General features: G+C 53.3%; 1 protein-coding gene across 1 annotated transcript in view; it reads left to right on the plus strand.

Annotated features, from left to right (window-relative positions):
* The first annotated feature begins 342 nt into the window (after positions 1 to 342).
* Positions 343 to 21,735, plus strand: part of LOC145340588 (persulfide dioxygenase ETHE1, mitochondrial-like) — a 23,874-nt gene continuing 2,481 nt past the window's right edge. Inside the window, exons 1-6 of the mRNA XM_080185055.1 lie at positions 343 to 473; positions 9,098 to 9,313; positions 9,965 to 10,109; positions 13,629 to 13,777; positions 16,344 to 16,473; positions 17,958 to 18,047. Of these exons, the coding sequence (XP_080041181.1) occupies positions 9,137 to 9,313; positions 9,965 to 10,109; positions 13,629 to 13,777; positions 16,344 to 16,473; positions 17,958 to 18,047 (691 nt within the window). The 5' untranslated portion in view covers positions 343 to 473; positions 9,098 to 9,136. The remainder of the gene's footprint in view (positions 474 to 9,097; positions 9,314 to 9,964; positions 10,110 to 13,628; positions 13,778 to 16,343; positions 16,474 to 17,957; positions 18,048 to 21,735) is intronic.

Consider the following 21,735-nt stretch of genomic DNA (forward strand, 5'->3'; position numbering starts at 1 on the left):
AAACTCTGGAATTCCCTCCCGAAACCTCTCCATCTCTGTGTCTGTCTCCTCCTTGAAGAAGCTCTTTAAAAAAAAACCTCTTTGACCGAGTCTCTGGTCTCCCTGAAACTGCTCACTTGTCGTGTTGTCAAGTATTTGGTTGGCAGCCGTTCCAATGTCAAGGGCTTCATATTTCAAAGGCGCTGTATTAATGCAGGTTGTTATCGTTCTCCAAAGGCAGCCACATCCAGTCGAACCGGACACTCCAGTTACTAGGCCAGACGCCTGAGGCTGACCTCACATTGTCCAGTTCAATTCAACACTCATCCTCCAGGGGGAGGCAAAGTCCCCATTCGCCGCTGTGTCCACAAAACCCAGAGTCTCATCAGCAGTTTAAAGATAAAACAGAAACCAGGCTGGAAACAGAGAGTTTCATTTGTGTCTTCAACCACTGGAGAGGTGCCAAGTGACAGGCAGTTCACACCAAGTTCAGGGTAAGTCAGCGAGAGGGTCTGGGTTTAACGCCTCAGTAAAAAGTCTCACAACACCGGGTTAAAGTCCAACAGGTTTATTTGGGAGCAAAAGCCACTGGCTTTCAGAGCGCTGTCCCTTCGTCTGGTAAGTGGGAGTTCTGTTCACAAACAGGGCAAATAAAGGCGCACACTCAATTTACAAAATAATGATTGGAATGTGAGTCTTTACAGCTAATCAAGTCTTAAAGGTACAGACAATGTGAGTGGAGATGGCATTAAGCACAGATTAAAGAGATGTGTATTGTCTCCAGACAGTACAGTTAGTGAGATTTTGCAAACCCAGGCAAGTCACGGGGGTTACAGATAGTGCGACATGAACCCAAGATCCTGGTTGAGACCGTCCTCATGTGTGCGGAACTTGGCTATCAGTCTCTGTTCAGCGACTCTGCGCTGTCGTGTGTCGTGAAGGCTGCCTTGGAGAATGCTAACCCGAAGGTCAGAGGCTGAATGCCCGTGACCACTGAAGTGTTCGCCAACAGGAAGGGAACAGTCTTGCCTGGTGATTGTCGAGCGATGTTCATTCATCCGTTGTCGTAGCGTCTGCATGGTCTCCCCAGTGTACCATGCTTCGGGACATCCTTTCCTGCAGCGTATCAGGTAGACAGCATTGACCGAGTTGCAAGAGTATTTACCATGTACCTGGTGGACGGTATTCTCACATGAGATGATGTCATCCATGTCGATGATCCAACATGTCTTGCAGAGGTTGCTGTGACAGGGTTGTGTGGTGTTGTGGTCACTGTTCTCCTGAAGGCTGGGTAGTTTGCTGCGGACAATGGTCTGTTTGAGGTTGTGTGGTTGTTTGAAGGCAAGAAGTGGGGGTGTGGGGATGGCCCTGGCGAGATGTTCGTCTTCATCAATGATATGTTGAAGACTCCGGAGAAGATGCCGTAGCTTCTCCGCTCCGGGGAAGTACTGGACGACGAAGGGTACTCTGTCCACTGTGTCCCGTGTTTGCCTTCTGAGGAGATCGGTGCGGTTTTTTGCTGTGGCGCATCGGAACTGTCGATCTATGAGTCGAGCACCATATCCTGTTCTAATGACAGCATCTTTCAGTGTCTGGAGGTGTCTGTCACGATCCTCCTCATCTGAGCAGATCCTGTGTATAGGGAGGGCTTGTCCGTAGGGGATGGATTATTTAATGTGACCTTCTGACAGTGCGGCACTCCCTCAGTACTGACCCTCTGACAGTGCGGCACTCCCTCAGTACTGACCCTCTGACAGTGCGGCACTCCCTCAGTACTGACCCTCTGACAGTGCGGCACTCCCTCAGTACTGACCCTCTGACAGTGCGGCACTCCCTCAGCACTGACCCTCTGACAGTGCGGCACTCCCTCAGCACTGACCCACTGACAGTGCGGCACTCCCTCAGTACTGACCCTCTGACAGTGCGGCACTCCCTCAGCACTGACCCTCTGACAGTGCGGCACTCCCTCAGTACTGACCCTCTGACAGTGCGGCACTCCCTCAGTACTGACCCTCTGACAGTGCGGCACTCCCTCAGTACTGACCCTCTGACAGTGCGGCACTCCCTCAGCACTGACCCTCTGACAGTGCGGCACTCCCACAGTACTGACCCTCTGACAGTGCGGCACTCCCTCAGCACTGACCCTCTGACAGTGCGGCACTCCCTCAGCACTGACCCTCTGACAGTGCGGCACTCCCTCAGTACTGACCCTCTGACATTGCGGCACTCCCACAGTACTGACCCTCTGACAGTGCGGCACTCCCTCAGCACTGACCCTCTGACAGTGCGGCACTCCCACAGTACTGACCCTCTGACAGTGTGGCACTCCCTCAGCACTGACCCTCTGACAGTGCGGCACTCCCTCAGCACTGACCCTCTGACAGTGCGGCACTCCCTCATTTTAATATAACAATACACGACAAAGGGTTAACATCTGATTGGGTAATAACACCACCCATCCTATTATATATAGAGTCACATAATAATAGAGAGAAATATCTGGAGAGAACATTCTTGAAGTAATCTATCTGATTGGCAGCCACTCCGTGTATGACCATGACCTGTTATCTGTACATTGTTAAACACTAACAATAAATGCCGCAATTTTGAATATTCCAGCCTCAAAACGTCATAATTGAGATCCTATATTACAACACAGCGGGGGGATTGGTGGTGAAGAGGCGCGATAGTCGTATCAGGATGATCGGAGCAGAGATCACAAATAAACATTATATTGTCATCCTTCACTGGAAGGCATCGTACCTCTGATTCAAGGAGAAAGGGGGGATATTGTGACCCCTGTATACTGTTATCACACAAAGATGCTTGGCAGAGCAAGAATTAAGGTGTGCCTGGAAAACGGCAGAACTCGTGGTATGATGTATTGTGTCACATGGTGATGGACTTTGGTGACAATCAAGAAATGATTCACGTTTAAACAAATACGTCTCAGAATCTCATCATTCCGACTTGGAAAGAATCCATAGCCCACATCACAACATTTCCATCTCAGAGAATAATATTCACATCACCTGTTACCCCCGATCCTATTCATTGAATCATAGAATCACACAGCGCAGGAGAGACCCTTCGGCCCATTGAGTCTGAACTGGCACATTAGAAACACCTAAACTCCCACCTATTCCCACTTTCCCGGACTTGGCCCTTAGCCCTGAATGTTATGATGTGCCAAGTACACATCCAGGTACTTTTTAAAGGATGTGAGGCATCCCACCTCCACCTCCCTCCCAGGCAGCGCATTCCAGAACCTCTGAGTAAATGCTTTTCCAAACATTCCCCCTAAACCCCCCCCACCCCCTCAATTTTAACCTGCAGCCCCTCACAACTGACCCTTCAACCAAGGGGAACAGCTGCTCCATATCCACTCTGTCTGCGCCTCTCATAATCTTGTACCCCTCGATCAGGTCACCCTCTGCTCCAGAGAGGACAACCCAAGCCTATCCAACCTCTGTCCATGACTTCTACCCCAGGCAGCATCCTTGTCAATCTCCTCTGCACCCCCTCCATTGCAATTCCATCCTCCCTATAATGTGACCAGAACTGCACACAGGACTCCAGCTGTAGCCTCACTAAAAGTTCGACACAACTCCAACCTGATCTCCCTGAGTTTGTAATCTGTGCCTCGACTGATAAAGACAAGTCTCCCACATGCCTTTTTCACCACCCTACCAAGATGGGCAGCACGGTGGCGCAGTGGGTTAACACTGCTGCCTCACAGCACAGGGGACCCGGGTTCGATTCTCAGCTTGGGTCGCTGTCTGTGCGGAGTCTGCGCCTTCTCCCCATGTCTGCGTGGGTTTCCTCCGAGTGCTCCGGTTTCCTCCCACAGATGCGGAGATGCCGGCGTTGGACTGGGGTAAACACAGTAAGAAGTCTCACAACACCGGGTTAAAGTCCAACAGGTTTATTTGATAGTAAACGCCACAGGCTTTCAGAAACACTGTTCCTTTGTCAGGTGTGCACTTTACCCTGGTGTTGTGAGACTTCTTGCTGGTTTCCTCCCACAGTCCAAAGATGTGCGGGTTAGGTGGATTGGCCATGCTAAATTGGCCTCAGTGTCAGGAGGACTAGTTAGGGTAAATATGGGGATAGGGCCTGAGTGGGATTGTGGCTGGTGCAGACTCGATGGGCTGAATGGCTTCCTTCTGCACTGTCGGATTCTATGATTCTATTCCATTCCTTTCAGAAATCTCTGGAGAAACTCGCCAAGGTCCCTTTGTTCCACAGAACATCCTAGTATCCTACCATCCATTAAATATTTCCTTGTCAAATTACTCCTTCCAATATTTATCTCCCCACACTGTTCAGGGTTAAATTCCATCTGCCACTGACCTGCCCATTCCATCGGCATCTTCTTAAATCCCGAGATACTTAACCTCACTGTGAACCTCCCGACCACTCTCTGTGTCATCCATAAACTTATTCATCTGCGATTAGCTGATTCCGACGGTGAGCACTGAGCTGAAGAAATTTTCATCGCGTCTGTAACCGAAGAGAAGCTATTCGGCCCATCAACTCCCTGCTATCTCTCTGTACAGCAATCCACTCAGTCCCACCCTCGCCCATTCTATCCCTGTGTCCCTGCAGGTTCATCTCCCTCCAGTTCCCATCCGATTTCCTTTTGAAATCATCCATCGTCTTTCCCTACCGGATCCAAAGCAGTGTCCACCTCGTTCTGACCTCCTCCCAATCTCCTTCTGCTCTGAGGAGGACAACTCCCCGGCATCTCCGGCTCCAAATCAGAGCTAAAATCCCCTCATCTCTGGAACCATAAGACGTACGAGAAGAATTAGGCCACTCGGCCCATCGAGTCCATTCTGCCATTCAATCATGGCTGATATTTTTCTCATCCCCATTCTCCATAAACCCTGATCCCCTTATTGACCAAGAGTCTCTCTATCTCAAAGACACTCAATGACCTGGTCTCCACAGCCTTCTGCGGCAAAGAGTTCCACAGATTCCCCACTCTCTGGCTGAAGAAATTCCTCCTCTCCTGGTAAATTCCCCACCTCCTCCAGAATTCTCGCATACCCTCCCTCCCTTTCCAAAAGTGTGGAGGCCCAGAACTGGACACAGTCCCCAGTGTGGACCCTCTGCTTTTATTCAATAGATCAAAGAAACTGGAACCAGGAGTAGGCCACTCGGCCCTTCAAGCTTCCTGCACCATTCATTTTGATCATGGCTGATCTTCAAATTCCATATCCCTCGATCCCTTTCGCCCCCAAGAGCGATATCTAATTTCTTCTTGAAATCGCACAATGTTTTGGCCTCAACTTCTTTCCGTGGGAGTGAATTCCACACATTCACCGCCCTCTGGGTGAAGAAATTTCTTCTCATCTCAGTTCTCTGGGTGGTATGGTGGCACAGCACTGCTGCCTCACAGCGCCAGGGACCTGGGTTCGATTCCCAGCTTGGATCACTACCTGTGCGGAGTTTCTCCCCATATCTGCGTGGGTTTCCTCCCACAGTCTGAAAGACGTGCTGGTTAGGGTGCATTGGCCGTGCGAAATTCGCCCTCAGTGTTACCCAAACAGGCACCAGAGTGTGGCAACTAGGGGATTTTTGTAGTATCTTCATTGCAGTGTTAATATAAGCCTACTTGTGACACTAATAAATAAACTTAAAAAAAAACTTAAACTTAAAACTTCCAAAAAGTTTGACCATTATCCTCAACCTATTATAGTTCAGATCAGTGACTTCAAAGTGTTTTATGAAAACCGCCTGGACCATAGGTTTATCACCTTGAATTTTTCTGGGATAAGCATGATAGGTTTCACTTCAAGTATGATTCAAACGAACCACTAGGGAGCTTTTATCAAACAGAATTTATTTCAGAATATAGTTAACATGCATAGTAAGAAAATTAGCAATAACTTCTATCAATTACAAACAAGAAACAAAACAACCACTACCACGTATAAACCTTAACAAATATATCTGAGACATTCCCAGTAAACCAAAACCTTCCACAGACAAAACTCTTGAAACAGGTTCAACACAGCACAGATAAATGTGAAAATGGACACAAAACCTTTTGTGAGGGAGGATGTTCTTGGCCCTCGAGGGAGTGCAGCGAACGTTTACCAGACTGATTCTGGTGATGGCGGGACTGATGTATGAGGAGAGATTGACTGGGTTAGGATTGTTTTTAGATTTCTGATCGATAAGGGAATTAAGGGTTATGGGGAGCAGGCAGGTGAGTGGGACTGATCCACTTCAGATCAGCCATGATCTTATTGAATGATGGGGCAGGCTCGAAGGCCTCCTCCTGCTCCTATTTCTTACGTTCTTATGTTTTCACTGGAGTTCAGATGAATGAGGAGGAAATCTCATTGAGACTTATAAAATTCTAACAGGACTGTGAGTTCGGCCATACTAAAATTGCCCCTTAGTGTCCTGAGATGCATAGGTTAGAGCGATTAGTGGGGGGATATGGGGGTAGGGCCTGGGTGGTCGGTACAGACTCGATGGGCCCAATGCCCTCTGTGGTGTTTCTATGATTTCTATGATTCTACGACCAGACAGAGTAGATAGAGAGGGGATATTTCCGGTGATGGGGGGAGTCCAGGGGTCACAGTCTGAGGATTCGGGGTAGACCATTTAGGACAGAGATGAGGAGACATTTCTTCACCTGGCAAGCCTGTGGAGTTCATTCCCACAGGAAGTCGTTGATACCAAAACATTGACGAGGTGGCTGGAAATAGCACTTGGGGCAAATGGGATCAACGGTTATCCAGAGGAAGCAGGATTGGTCTATTGAGTTGGATGATCCACTATGATCGTAAAGAATGGCGGAACAGGTTCGAAGGGCCAAATGGCCTTCTCCTGCTCCTATCTTCCACGGAGTTGAGACCTTTGGTTCGAGAAATTAAAACTCCCAGTCTTGGAAGTTCTAATAGTCCTCGTGACACAGTTTGAAGTCAGAATAGCTTCCCAGGACACCAGGGAGAGATTCTGGTCAAGCCACCAACAGCAGGTTCTCCAGTCTAGGAAAGCAAGGAGCTTTACTTCAGCTCACCAGCAAAATTTCCAAATCCCAGCGAGAGAGAGAGAGAGACTGCTCTCTGTTTGAGGTCCACTCCCTTCAAAACTAAACAACCGAGAACAGAAAGTGAAACATTGAATTCACTAAGACAGAAAACAGCTGACCAGAACCCACAACCTTTCTCCTAACAATGAAACCAATCCCAGGGTAAACTTGAACAACCCCGATTTCAGCAAATTCAGGAGCAATAAAAGGACTCTTGTCGACAGCCAGGTAACAAAGGCACCAGACTGTAAGATATAGGGGCAGAAAATCAGCCCACTCAGCCCCATCTGCCCCGCCATTCTATCATTCTATATATTCCTCATCCCCATTCTCCTGCCTTCTCCCCGTAACCCTCCATCTCCTTATTAATCAGGAACCTATCTATCTCTGTCTTGAAGACACTCAATGACCCGGCCTCCTCTGTGGCAATGAATTCCACACATTCCCCACTCTCTGGCTGAAGAAATTCCTCCCCATCTCAGTTTTAAAGGATTGTCCCTTCACTCCGAGGTGGTGCCGAGTTCCAGTCTCTCCCACTCGCGGAAACATCCTCTCCCCATCCACTCTCTCCAGACCCCTCAGTATTCTGTGAGTTTCAATGAGATCCCACTCCCCCCCAATCCTTCTAAACTCCATCAAGTTCAGTCCCAGAGTCCTCAACCGTTCCTCGTTTGACAAGCTCTGCAGCTAAGGCTGTCAGCTACAGGGAACAAAAACCCTCTTAAAGGGACACTAACTATGGGTGGCACGGTGGCACAGTGGTGAGCACTGCTGCCTCACAGTGCCGGGGACCCGTGTTCAATTCCCGGCTTGGGTCACGTGGAGTTTGCATGTTCTCCCCGTGTCTGCGTGGGTTTCCTCCGGGTGCTCCAGTTTCCTCCCACAGTCCAAAGATGTGCGGGTTAGGTTGATTGGCCGTGGTAAATTGCCCCTTGTGTTGGGGGATTAGCAGGGTAAATGTAGGATTACAGGGTTAGGGCCAGGGTGGGATTGTGGTCAGTGCTTATTCGATGGGCCGAATAGTCTCCTTCTCTATGAAAGGGATTCTATGATTCTACTGATAAGACTTATAAACTTCTGACCCCTAGTTCTAGACTCCCCCACCATCAGGAACATTCTTTCTGAATCTACTCTGTCTAACCCTGTTAGAATTTTGTAAGTTTCTATGAGATCCCCTCTCACTCTGCTAAACTCCAGTGAATATAACCCACACCCTCTCAGTCTCTCCTCAGATGTCATAGCAGGAATCAGGGTACATCGTGGGTTATATTGACCTGTTATTTCCCAGGGAGTGCCCTTTGACAGAGTCTGAATGTTCTCAGTGCTAGCTCCCGAGCCAACATCTCTGTGGTGTGACCGCTTTATCCAAACTGCTCGCTAATGGCCCCCCTTCCCTTGCCCTCAATCCTCACCCAATGTAAAACCGGATCTGACTAAATCAGCCCCCAACCCCTCACTGGCCATGCCCAGCATTTACCCCCCCCCCCACATCCCTAATTGCCCCTTGAGAAGGTGGTGGGTGAGCCGCCTCCTTGAACCCACTGCTGTCCCTGAGGTGTAGGTACACCCACTGTGCTGTTAGGGACGGAGTGCCAGGATTTAGGCCCAGTGACAGTGAAGGAACGGCCGATATATTTCCAAGTCAGGATGGTGGGTGACTTGGAGGGGAACCTCCAGGTGGGGGCGTTCCCAGGTATCTGCTGCCCTTGTCCTTCTAGATGGTAGAGGTGGTGGGTTTGGAAGGTGCCTTGGTGAGATGCTGCAGTGCATCTTGTAGATGGTACACACGGCCATCACTGTGCATCGCAGTGGAGAGAGTGAATGTTTGTGGATGGGGGTGTGTTAATGTTTGGCCTTGGATGGTGTCTGCTTCGGAGTTACAATGTGGGCAACACTCATCTCCACAGTGCAGAGCACAGCATAAATCCCCTCCGAATCTCCAGCGTCCCTTCAGCTGTACTTTGGGATATCTGCAATAAAACTTGCGCAATGTGAGGGAGTGTTTAATGTTTAAACTCTTATTGCTTTACAAAGTTAATCTCTGATCACTTTGTTTTCACATATCAGAGTGCAGACATAAGGAAATAAACATTGCTGCACTTTGCAATGTTGGGGCCTCTCTTCAAATCCATCAGCCTTCGAGGCCTAGCAATCTGTCCCAAGCCTGGGACCGGATTTCGCAGTGGCTGGAATGTTCGTCCACACCAGTCCTTCAACCCCGGTGTGCCCAGCAAGATGTACCACCAAGAGATTGCTCGGGCTAAAGGGTTAATATTTCGACAGGTAAGACATTAGATTTGGGTAAACAGCACTGACCCTCTGACAGTGCGGCACTCCCTCAGCACTGACCCTCTGACAGTGCGGCACTCCCTCAGTACTGACCCTCTAACAGTGCGGCACTCCCTCAGTACTGACCCTCTGACAGTGCGGCACTCCCTCAGCACTGACCCTCTGACAGTGCGGCACTCCCTCAGCACTGACCCTCTGACAGTGCGGCACTCCCTCAGTACTGACCCTCTGACAGTGCGGCACTCCCTCAGTACTGACCCTCTGACAGTGCGGCACTCCCTCAGCACTGACCCTCTGACAGTGCGGCACTCCCTCAGCACTGACCCTCTGACAGTGCGGCACTCCCTCAGCACTGACCCTCTGACAGTGCGGCACTCCCTCAGCACTGACCCTCTGACAGTGCGGCACTCCCTCAGTACTGACCCTCTGACGGTGCGGCACTCCCTCAGTACTGACCCTCTGACAGTGCGGCACTCCCTCAGCACTGACCCTCTGACAGTGCGGCACTCCCTTACACATACAAACAAACTCAGCATATGAACGTGTATGCAGTCACACATATACTTTCGCACTGACTCACAGCTCAGACCATTGTCCGCACACAAATCTGAACTACTCACAAATTTTCGTTCGCAATTGTTTCAGCTCTTTGAGAAGATCAGCTGTACCTACACCTACATCCTGGCAGACTCCCACAGCAAGGAGGCTGTGATTATAGATCCTGTCATTAATGAAGTGAATCGCGACGTTCAATTAATTCAGGAGCTGGGACTCAAACTGCTCTACGCAGGTGAGGACATGACCATTGAGGCCTAGGTCAGGCTGGGGTTGTCGGGCCCCCTCGGCCATTGTCACAGCCTCTGAGATGTACGGCAGGGGCCAAATTCTTTTTGGAGGCCCAGTGGGCGGTCCTCCTCACCCTGGAAAGGGGGAGGTCCCGGCCCGCAAGATTATAGTCTCAAACTTCCCGCCCTTCCGCCCCGGGGAGCTCCCCCACCTCCATCTACCTGGGGGTTGTGGGGGGAGGTCAGGACTGGGGTGGCGCCCATCCCGCTCGGCCTTTGGGACCCACCCCTCTGGCATGTCTACTCCTTCCAGCGCCAGGTCTGTGTCCCCCGTCTCCCCCCAATCGCGTACCAGCCGGGCCCCCCCCACAAGGGGAGGCCACGCTGGCAGTGGCTGCCATCTTGGCGGGAGGTGGGAGTGGAGCCTCCGCGAAGCCAGAAGATCCCCTGTAAATAGGGCAAAAAACAGAAGGGGGGGGGGGGCAATGGAACCCAGGCCCCCACTACCCCAGCCACCCCGGCAGCCGGCTCGGGGACAGATTCCACCTCCGGCCCCCCCCCCCCCAACACCATCTGCAGGGCCCGTGGGAGCTTCGCCGCCTCATGCTGGGCCCGAGGGACCGTGGGTGCCCGGGGTGACCAGGATCAGGGACGTGCTGGACGGTGGAGGAGGGGGCTGGATGAGGCCAAAGCCTTCCGAGACCTACGGGCGGTCGTGCTGGGCCCCGAGTGTGCACACGGTCTCGAGGCGGCTCAGGCGTGCGGTGGGATCCCGTCCGAGCGTTCCCCGTGTGTGGACGGAATTCCACACTGGCCCTCACCCGTCGCCCGGACACACCTTGGCGGGCCTTGTTGCCGCCGGGCAGCGGAGGTCCCCAATGGAGCTCCCTCTACGGAGGGATCTCCCCCCAGTTACCTCGGGGACCTGGGGTGGAGGGTACTGCGCGCAGCGGTACCGTACAGCCGTAAGATTCACTGGCTCACGGGCTCTGAAGCTTGCCCCTTCTGTGGAGTCCGTGGATGACGTCTACATTTTGTGTCTTCGGTCGCACTCCCTTTTTGTTTACTTGAAGAAGCTTTTATTGATGTTTTGTTTGCTCTTCAGTCCCACCCTCCTGAACTACGGGCACCCGGTGCGGAGAGGGGAGGGCCGGGATGGCGACCTCCTCGTCAACCTGCCCCTGGGCCTGGTGAGATGCGCCATTTACAGGTCCAGGCAGTGGGCAATCGGGGGGGCCGTCCGTCCCGACTATCTGCCCCTCTACCGTGGCTACCTTGGTGGCCCGGTGTCCTGGAGAGGGAGCGTGCAGTGCCCATGGGCACAGTTGACGTTTCCATGCCCGCTGGGCACCGCATGGGGCTGGGGTGCATTATTGACCTTCATAATCACGTTTTAATTTGATGTTTTTTAAGTTTCCTTTTGACTTTGTTTATCGTTTGGGCTGCTCCCCCTCCTTTTGGGGAGCTGCCCCATTTACTTTATCCCTGATTTAATTTGAGTTGATTTATTTGAAAGAGTCCCCCCCCCCCCTCCAGAACCCAGCCTTGCTCTGGAATCCTCCTCCTCCCAACCCTCCACCCACCGGGGGACATAGTTTCTCCCCCGTCGATCCGATCGAATCCTTTACCTATCTGAAACCTCGCGATCAGCTCACCCCGGAATCTTTGGGACTGGGATGGGGGACGCGCGAGCCCGGTCTGTGTGACCCTGTGCTCGGAGTTTAACCCCCTCAGTCCGGGCATCATTCTGGTGAATCGGTGGCAGTCCCCCCCCCGCGTCAGGGACAATGTCTCCTTCCTGAGGGACGGGGAGGGAGCCGGAACTCCGTAAATAAATCAGAGAAGGTCGGGGGCTTGTTGGGGGGGGGGGAGACGGACGTTGTTCCCGAGATCGGGGAACTCAGTGAGAGTCAGAACTGTCGACACAGCGACGTATCTGAGTTCCCGAGATCCGTCAGGGACACTGATCGCAGCTCCAGAAACCTGGCCCAGAAGCCAGTATTCCTGAGAACAAAAACTCCCTCGTCTGGATGCCAATTCCGTGAGGATTAGGAATTCCCCAGTCACGAGGCCGTTCGTCAACATTAACCCTCTCCTGCCCTCCATGTCACCCTTAATCCACTTCTCTCAACTCCCTCCCTCCCCGATGGAGGGTGACTCTTACTTGGGGGTTGGGGGGGGTTGTGAGGGCGGTGGGTTTTACGTCTACTGCCCCCCCCCCCCCGGGCCCCCCCCCACCCCCCCAATGCCAGTATACCCACTTCCCCCATGGCCACAGCCTCCGGTGTACTGGGGGTGAAGGGAAAAGGGTGACCCTGCTGACCTTTGACCCCAACCAAGTGTTTGCCTGCACGTATCCCTCCCCCCGACAACCCCCTTCCCCCCCCCCCAGAGATCACCCCACCCAAACCTCATTAGATCATAACACGGCCATTCAGCCCATCGAGCCTACCCCGCCATTCAATGGGATTGAAGTTTATTTATTCCTGTCACAAGTAGGCTTGCGTTAACACTACGCAGTCGCCACACTCCGGCGCCTGTTCGGGGACACTGAGGGAGAATTTAGCACGGCCCAATGCACCCTAACCCGCGCATCGTTGGACCGTGGGAGGAAACCAGAGCACCCGGAGGAAACCCACGCAGACACGGGGAGAATGTGCAAACTCCACACAGACGGTGACCCAAGGCTGGGGGGGGGTTCTCCTCGGCGTCCTGGGGTCAATGCTTATCCCTCAACCATCATCAAAAACAGACGCTCTGGGTCATGATCACGTTGCTGTTTGCTTGTGGGATCTTGCTGTGCATGATATTTCTCTCAGAGGGTGGTGAATTTGTGGAACTCGCTGCCCCATGGAGCGATGGGGTCTGAATCATTGGATGGTTTCAAGAAGGGGATAGATATATTTCTGATATAAAAAAGGAATAAAAGGAGGTCCAGAATCAGGGGTCACAGTCTGAGCATTCGGCACAGACTATTTAGGATGGAGATGAAGAGACATTTCTTCGCCCAAAGAATAATTGATGCCAAAACATTGAATATATTTAAGAGGGGGCTGGATATAGCACCTGGGGCGAATGGGATCAAAGGTTATGGGGAGAAAGCAGGATTAGGCTATTGAGTTGGTCTGATTGAGTGACGGAGCAGGATCGAAGGGCCAAATGGCCTAGAACATAAGGACTAGGAGCTGGAGTGGGCCATCCGACCCCCCGAGCCTGCTCTGCTCTTCAATAAGATCATGGCTGATCTTTTTTGTGGACTCAGCTCCACTTACCCACCCGCTCACCCTAACCCTTAATTCCTCCTCCTGCTCCGACCGTCTATACGTGGGGGTTTGAGAGCAGGGAGAGATCCCGAGGGAATGGGGAAGCTGCCTCAAAGGGCTGACTTTGCCAACTTCTGTTCCTGATTCCTCCGATTGGATCCGTAATCCAATTGTTTTTCTCCTTGGAGTTCCCGTCCGGCCAATCCCGGATTGGGTGGAGAGTCACCTGACTGATCGCATTGTGTCATTTCCCCCCTGCAGCCAATACGCACTGCCATGCTGATCATGTGACCGGAAGTGGCCTCTTGAAGAAGATTCTGCCTGGATGCCGGAGTGTTATAGCGAAGGACAGTGGAGCCCTGGCCGATATTCACATCCAGGGTGGCAGCACCATCAACTTTGGCGACTTTGTGAGTAAAATGGAGAGTAATTTCTGCGTGGAGACAGGCCATTCTGCCCATCTGCTCTCTGCTGCTGTATCTGCTCCACACCACCCTCCTGATCTCTGCCCATCACCATATCCTCTATTCCTTTCTCCTGAGGAATTCACGCTGGTTCTTCAGTGGGAGTTCAGAGAAGAGTTGGCCACACTCTGTGCACTGCTGAGTCCACTCGTCTCAATATCATTATATATCAGTGAGGCCTTTCCCTATGCCCGCAGTGCAGAGTGGGCCACTGCGCGTGTGCTGGTCTATCACAGCAGAGATCGGCGCGTGCGCAGTAGCCCCGCACCGCCAACCTCCCGACTGCCAGCCAACCCCACGGCCCCCCCCGCAATGCCAGCTCTCTGACCCCCCACCCCCAACAGCCCGATCGCTGGCCCCCGCCCCGGACCATTCCCAACCCCCTCTCTCAGCCCACCCTGCTCTCCAGCCCCCCCGATTCCCCCCCACCCCCTGACCTCTACGCTGCCAACCCCGCCCCCACAGGGCTGACCCCCGCCTCCTAGGCCCCACCCCCTTGGCACTATCCAATCCTGGTGGGCTGGCGTCCCCTGGGCGTTGCCTCTTGGCCCCGTGGGCAGTGCCGGGGGCACTGACAGGGTGCCCATGCCCGGGGGGCACCACCACCCCTGCTGCCCGACCCCCTGGGGCGGGGGTCCCTGATTGCTGCCCCCTTCACTCCAGCAGGGTCAGGCCACTAGCCCCCTGTTAATGGGGAGGTATTCTAAACCCCGCTGGAGTGAACCACTCCTGCTCGGGGTGGGGGGGGAGGCCTGGAGTCTGGAGAATTCAGTCCCCCCCGCTAATTGTATTTAAAATATATTAAAATCTTTAGTGAAGTGGTTTCGGCGTCTCCCTGCCAATTTCTGGCACAGAGCTGATACTACTGGAAACCCGGCACCGGGGGTGGGACGCCCAATGTGAATCCCATGGATCAGACACCAGGAGATTCTCCCGGGAGAATCCCGCGCCCCAATACTGTACACAGTGTTACACGTGTGGGAGAATCCCCCCCCCCCCACAATACTGTACACAGTGCTACACGTGTGGGAGAATCCCCCCCCCCACACAATACTGTACACAGTGTTACACGTGTGGGAGAATCCCCCCCCCCACAATACTGTACACAGTGCTACACGTGTGGGAGAATCCCCCCCCACACAATACTGTACACAGTGCTACACGTGTGGGAGAATCCCCCCCCCCCACAATACTGTACACAGTGCTACACGTGTGGGAGAATCCCCCCCCCCCACAATACTGTACACAGTGCTACACGTGTGGGAGAATCCCCCCCCCCCACAATACTGTACACAGTGCTACACGTGTGGGAGAATCCCCCCCCCCACAATACTGTACACAGTGTTACACGTGTGGGAGAATCCCCCCCCCACAATACTGTACACAGTGTTACACGTGTGGGAGAATCCCCCCCCCACAATACTGTACACAGTGTTACACGTGTGGGAGAATCCCCCCCCCACAATACTGTACACAGTGTTACACGTGTGGGAGAATCCCCCCCCCACAATACTGTACACAGTGTTACACGTGTGGGAGAATCCCCCCCCCACAATACTGTACACAGTGTTACACGTGTGGGAGAATCCCCCCCCCACAATACTGTACACAGTGTTACACGTGTGGGAGAATCCCCCCCCCACAATACTGTACACAGTGTTACACGTGTGGGAGAATTCCCCCCCCCCAATACTGTACACAGTGCTACACGTGTGGGAGAATCCCCCCCCCCCACACACAATACTGTACACAGTGCTACACGTGTGGGCAAACCATTACGGAAGGCTGTGGCGTAGTGGTATTGTTACTGGATGAGTAATTCAGTCCCAGGGTAACACTCCAGGGAACCTGGTTCGAATCCCACCAAGGCAGGTGGCTAAAAATCCATCTGGTTCAGTGACACCCCGTCAGGGAAGGGAATCGGCCGTCTTTACCCAGTCTGGCCCACACCCGGGGGAAAATACAAATTCTGAAAGATGGGGGCTCAGGACAGACGGCGGGGGGGGCACAGGACAGAGGAAACGTTAATGAAAGAAGGTAGAACAGAGGCACTGGGGAGAGGTAACAGCATGGCATCGGCAATACTTCAGAATAAGTGACAGGCGGTCCTGCGGGGAGGGACGGGGGGTGGGGGTGTGCGCCCTGTGGGGGAGGGACCGGGGGGGCCCCTGTGGGGAGGGACAGAGGGTTGTCGTGCAGGGAGGGACGGGGGGAGTACCCTGCAGGAAGGGATGGGAGGGGGGCCCTGCGGGGAGGGACGGGGGGTTGTCCTGCGGAGAGGGAGGGACGGTGAGGGTTGCTTTGGGACAAGTTACTTGGATTTCCAGCATCCATTTATCGTGATGGGAATGGGAAGTGTGTCATAAATGAACAGGAAGGTGGGAATTGTGGATGGCTGGGATTGGGAATGCTCGCTCCATTTCTCTGCTTTACTATTCTGTTGCTTTCCCCCTTTCCCCATTCCCCCTTTCCTCTTTCCCCCATTCCCCCTTCCCCCCTTTCCCCTGTCCAGTATCTCGAGGCTCGTTCCACCCCCGGACACACGGACGGGTGTCTAACCTACATCCTGAATGACCAATCCATGGCCTTCACTGGGGATGCTCTCCTCATTCGAGGTTGCGGACGTACGGACTTCCAGCAAGGTAAACCCCCCCTCCATCCCTCACCCCCCCATCCCTCACTCCCCATCCCTCACCCCCCCACCCCTTGCCCCCCACCATCCCTCATCCCTCCATCCCTCACCCCCTCCATCCCTCATCCCTCCATCCCTCACCCCCCACCCATCACCCTCCCACCATCCCTCACGCACCCCCATCCCTCACCCCCTATCCCTCAACCCCCCACCCCCCATCCCTCACCCCACCATCCTTCACCCCCCACCCCTCTCAACCTCCATCCCTCACCCCCCATCACTCTCACCCCCATCTCTCACCCCCCATCTCTCACCCCTCCAATCCTCAACCCTCCACCCCCTCACCCCCCCACCCCTCTCAACCCCCATCCCTCTCTCCCCTCCATTCCTCTCACCCCCCCCCCCATACCTCCCATCCTGACACCGAATCTTCACAGATAAACACCTTCTGCATTCTCCCCACTCCCCGTGGGAGCGAGTCCCACATTCTCCCCACTCCCCGTGGGAGCGAGTCCCACATTCTCCCCACTCCCCGTGGGAGCGAGTCCCACATTCTCCCCACTCCCCGTGGGAGCGAGTCCCACATTCTCCCCACTCCCCGTGGGAGCGAGTCCCACATTCTCCCTACTCCCCGTGGGAGCGAGTCCCACATTCTCCCCGCTCCCCGTGGGAGCGAGTCCCACATTCTCCCTACTCCCCGTGGGAGCGAGTCCCACATTCTCCCCACTCCCCGTGGGAGCGAGTCCCACATTCTCCCCACTCCCCGTGGGAGCGAGTCCCACATTCTCCCTACTCCCCGTGGGAGCGAGTCCCACATTCTCCCTACTCCCCGTGGGAGCGAGTCCCACATTCTCCCTACTCCCCGTGGGAGCGAGTCCCACATTCTCCCCACTCCCCGTGGGAGCGAGTCCCACATTCTCCCCACTCCCCGTGGGAGCGAGTCCCACATTCTCCCCACTCCCCGTGGGAGCGAGTCCCACATTCTCCCCCACTCCCCGTGGGAGCGAGTCCCACATTCTCCCCACTCCCCGTGGGAGCGAGTCCCACATTCTCCCCACTCCCCGTGGGAGCGAGTCCCACATTCTCCCCACTCCCCGTGGGAGCGAGTCCCACATTCTCCCCACTCCCCGTGGGAGCGAGTCCCACATTCTCCCCACTCCCCGTGGGAGCGAGTCCCACATTCTCCCCACTCCCCGTGGGAGCGAGTCCCACATTCTCCCCACTCCCCGTGGGAGCGAGTCCCACATTCTCCCCCACTCCCCGCGGGAGCGAGTCCCACATTCTCCCCACTCCCCGGGTAAAGACATTTGTTGCTTATCGTTGAAACACTTCCATTTCTTCTGCATTCTCCCAGAACCGCACCTGTCAAACTCAGAAACATCTCGATAGCTGACTTATTGGAAGCTGTTCATTAATGTAAAAGCTCGTTTAAACTCTCCCCCCCCGCTGCAATTCTCATCCCTTTCCATGACTCATTCCCGTTTGTCTCTCCAGGTTGTCCGAGAAAGCTGTACAATTCTGTGCACAGCCAAATCTTCACACTCCCGGGAGACTGCATGCTGTACCCAGCTCACGATTATACAGGTTAGTGGAGGGCACACTCCTTCCTCACCCATAACAGCCATCTATTCCATACAGGGAGAGGAGCTTACGCCAGTGGGGGTCAGGAGAGCTTGGCGGTGGGGGGGGTGGGGGAGCGCTGTCTGGGGCAATGATAACACATTCTTTATTTAGAGTTTTCTAAATAGCAGTTTTTGAAGATTATTTATTATCACAAGTAGGCTTACGTTAACATTGCAGTGAAGTTACTGTGAAAATCTCTCGGTCGCTACACTGTTCAGGTAACACTGAGGGAGAATTTAGCACGGCCAACGCACTTAACCAGCACATCTTTCAGACTGTAGGAGGAAACTGGAGTACCCGGAGGAAACCCACGCAGACACAGGGAGAACCTACAAACTCCGCACAGGCAGTGACCCAAGCGGGAATCGAACACAGATACCTGGAACTGTGAGTCAGCAGTGCTAACCACTGTGGTGCCCACATCACAGCTTCCATATCTTACCGAGGTCCATTCCCCTCCACTCTAACCCCATAATCTCGCACATTTCTCATGGCCAATCCACCTAACCTGCACATCTTTGGACACTAAGGGACAATTTAGCACGGCCAATCCCCCTAACCTACACCTCTTTGGACACTAAGGGACAATTTAGCACGGCCAATCCCCCCTAACCTGCACATCTTTGGACACTAAGGGACAATTTAGCACGGCCAATCCCCCTAACCTACACCTCTTTGGACACTAAGGGACAATTTAGCATGGCCAATCCCCCTAACCTGCACATCTTTGGACACTAAGGGACAATTTAGCACGGCCAATCCCCCTAACCTACACCTCTTTGGACACTAAGGGACAATTTAGCACGGCCAATCCCCCCTAACCTGCACATCTTTGGACACTAAGGGACAATTTAGCACGGCCAATCCCCCTAACCTGCACATCTTTGGACTTTGGGAGGAAGCCTGAGCACCCGAAGGAAACCCGTACAGACATTGATTAAACAGGAATGACAGATTTATATATCAATAAGTTGCACACTTACTATCAGATACAATAAAGGGTTTACCAGACAGACCACTCAGTATATAGAGCACCATCTTCAGCCCCATTCCTACAACGTTCTAATTTCCCTCGGATAGAATCCCGGCTCCTTTCCTTCTGAGCTTGAGCATCATCGCTGACAACAGCTCCCAATCAACCTCCAATCAATCAATCCCAGTCAAAGGGGTGGCACGGTAGCACAGTGGTTAACACTGCTGCTTCACAGCTCCAAGGACCCGGGTTCGATTCCCAGCTTGGGTCACTGTCTGTGTGGGGTTTGCACATTCTCCTCGTGTCTGCGTGGGTTTCCTCCGGGTGCTCCGGTTTCCTCCCACAGTCCAAAGATGTGCGGGTTAGGTTGATTGGCCGTGCTAAGAAATTGTCCCTGAGTGTCCTGAGATGCATAGGTTAGAGGGATTAGTGGATATAATATGTAGGGATATGGGGGTAGAGCCTGGGTGGGATTGTGTTCGGTGCAGACTCGATGGGCTGAAGGGCCTCTTTCTGCACTGTAGGGTTTCTATGATTTTGATTCTGTGAACCTGGTGTCTGTGTGTACAATCCTTGGAAAATGGCGTAATTCCGAAAGTCCTCCGCCTTGCATGTGGCCACACTGTGAATTCTATATGTCCCTCCGTCACTCTCAGACTGGGAATGTGACCATTCCACCCAGAAAGCTTCAGCTTCCCGATAAACCGGAAGTTCCCGATTCAGTTCGAGTCAGAGTTTAAACCTGGTGAAGCCAGGGTCAGAAGGTAATATTTGACCAGTCATCCCTCAGATATAAACAACCCCAACTTTCAAACAAACCACCTATTGCATCGCCTGAGAGTAAAATTCTTCCCTCCCGTCAAGAGTTCCTCTGGATGAATCCCAGTTCTGGTTGTCACTTTTCCGGTGTATTTCCCCCCCCTGTTTTAAATCCCAGAATTCACGTTTGGAATGGAAAACCATTCAGAGTTCCCCAGTCATTGAAGGAGATATCCTCTTTCCCCAACTATTCCCCATGGACCATGCCATTGGCAAGGTAGGTATACTGCCAGGGGGCAGGCAAATAACAAAGGACACAGGAACAGGCCCTTCGGCCCACCACGTCTGTGCTGACACAGATACCTCTCGAATATTTTCTTGCATCTCCAAGGTCCATATCCCCCTATTCCCGGCCTATTCATGTATCTATCCAGATGCCCACTGAGGCAGGTGGCATGGTGGCAAAGTGGTTAGCACTGAAGCCTCTTAGGGCAAGGAACCCACGTTTGATTCGGGGCTTGGGACACTGTCTGTGTGGAGTTTGCATGTTCTTACCGTGTCTGCGTGGGTTTCCCCTGGGTGCTCTGGGTTCCTCCTGCACTTCAAAGATGTGTAGGTTAGGATTTGCCATGCTAAATTGACCCTTAGCATCCAAAGATGTGTAGATTAGGTAGATTTGCCATGCTAAATTGTTTCTTAGTGTCCAAAGATGTGTAGGTTAGGATTGGCCATGCTAAATTGCTCCTTAGTGTCCAAAGATGTGCAGGTTAGGTGGATTGGCCATGCTAAATTGCCCCTTTGTATCCCAAGATGTGCAGGTTAGGTGGATTGGCCATACTAAATTGCCCCTTAGTGTCCAAAGATGTGAAGATTGGGTGGATTGCAATGGGAAATGCGTAGAGGTACAGGATAGACTGGGGGAAGAGACCCTGGATAAGATACTCTGTCAGAAAGTCGGCAGAGACTTAATGGGTCGAATGGCCTCTTCTGCTTTGTAAGGATTCTATGAGTGTGGGCACCTAGTATGAAAACCCCCTCCGCCCCCCCCACCCTAACCCCTAGTGAGAGTCACCCTCCATCTGGAGGGAGTTGAGTGAATGCTGAAATGGAGGGGAGGAGGGGGTTAATGGTGACTAAAGGCCTTGTGAGTGGGGAATTCCAATCCAGACGAGGGGGTTTTTTTTCCTCTCAGGAATACGGGCTTCTCGGCCGAGTTTCTGGAACTGCAATCAGTGTCCCTGAGGGATCTCGGGAATTGAGGACCAGACACATTCCTCTGCTGATGGTTCCATTCCCACTCAGTCCCCAGTTCCACCCACTTTCTTCCCAATTTATTTACTGTGTTCTGGAAGCCCCATCCCTCAGGAAGGAGATATTGTCCTGTCAGCTGGGGTGGGGGCGGAGGGACGGGGGTGGGGGGGGGGGTGTGTGGGGGGAGGGGTAGGGGGGTGTGTGTGGGGGGAGGGGGATGGGGGTGTGTGTGGGGGGAGGGGTAGGGGGGGTTGTCGGGCGGGGGGGGGGGATGGGCTGCCGGAATGGACCCGGGACTGAAAGGGTTAAACTCTGAGGACAGGGTCACACGTTCAGGGGCTCGCGTCCCCCTCCAGTCCAGAAGATTCCGGGTGATCTCATCGAGGGGTTTGAGATGGTGACAGGATTCGATCAGATCAACGGAGAGGAACTATTTCCTCTGATGGGAGGGATGGAAAATTCCAGAGCGAGGCCTGGGGCCTCTTAAACACAGAGCCAGGACATCCTTGGAGGGGGAGCGGAGGGGTGGGGGGGGATTGTCACACAAATGGAGTTCTAGAACATTCTCCCGCCCCAGCAAATCCTGTTGTGGCTGGGAGGAATCAGTTGGATATTTCACAACTGGGATTGGTCCATTTATGTGTCGGGTTAAGCGGGGGGAGGGGT

This window comes from Carcharhinus amblyrhynchos, unplaced genomic scaffold, assembly GCF_965287045.1.
Source record: "Carcharhinus amblyrhynchos unplaced genomic scaffold, sCarAmb.v2.hapA chromosome_1174, whole genome shotgun sequence".
Classification (NCBI taxonomy): Eukaryota; Metazoa; Chordata; class Chondrichthyes; order Carcharhiniformes; family Carcharhinidae; genus Carcharhinus; species Carcharhinus amblyrhynchos.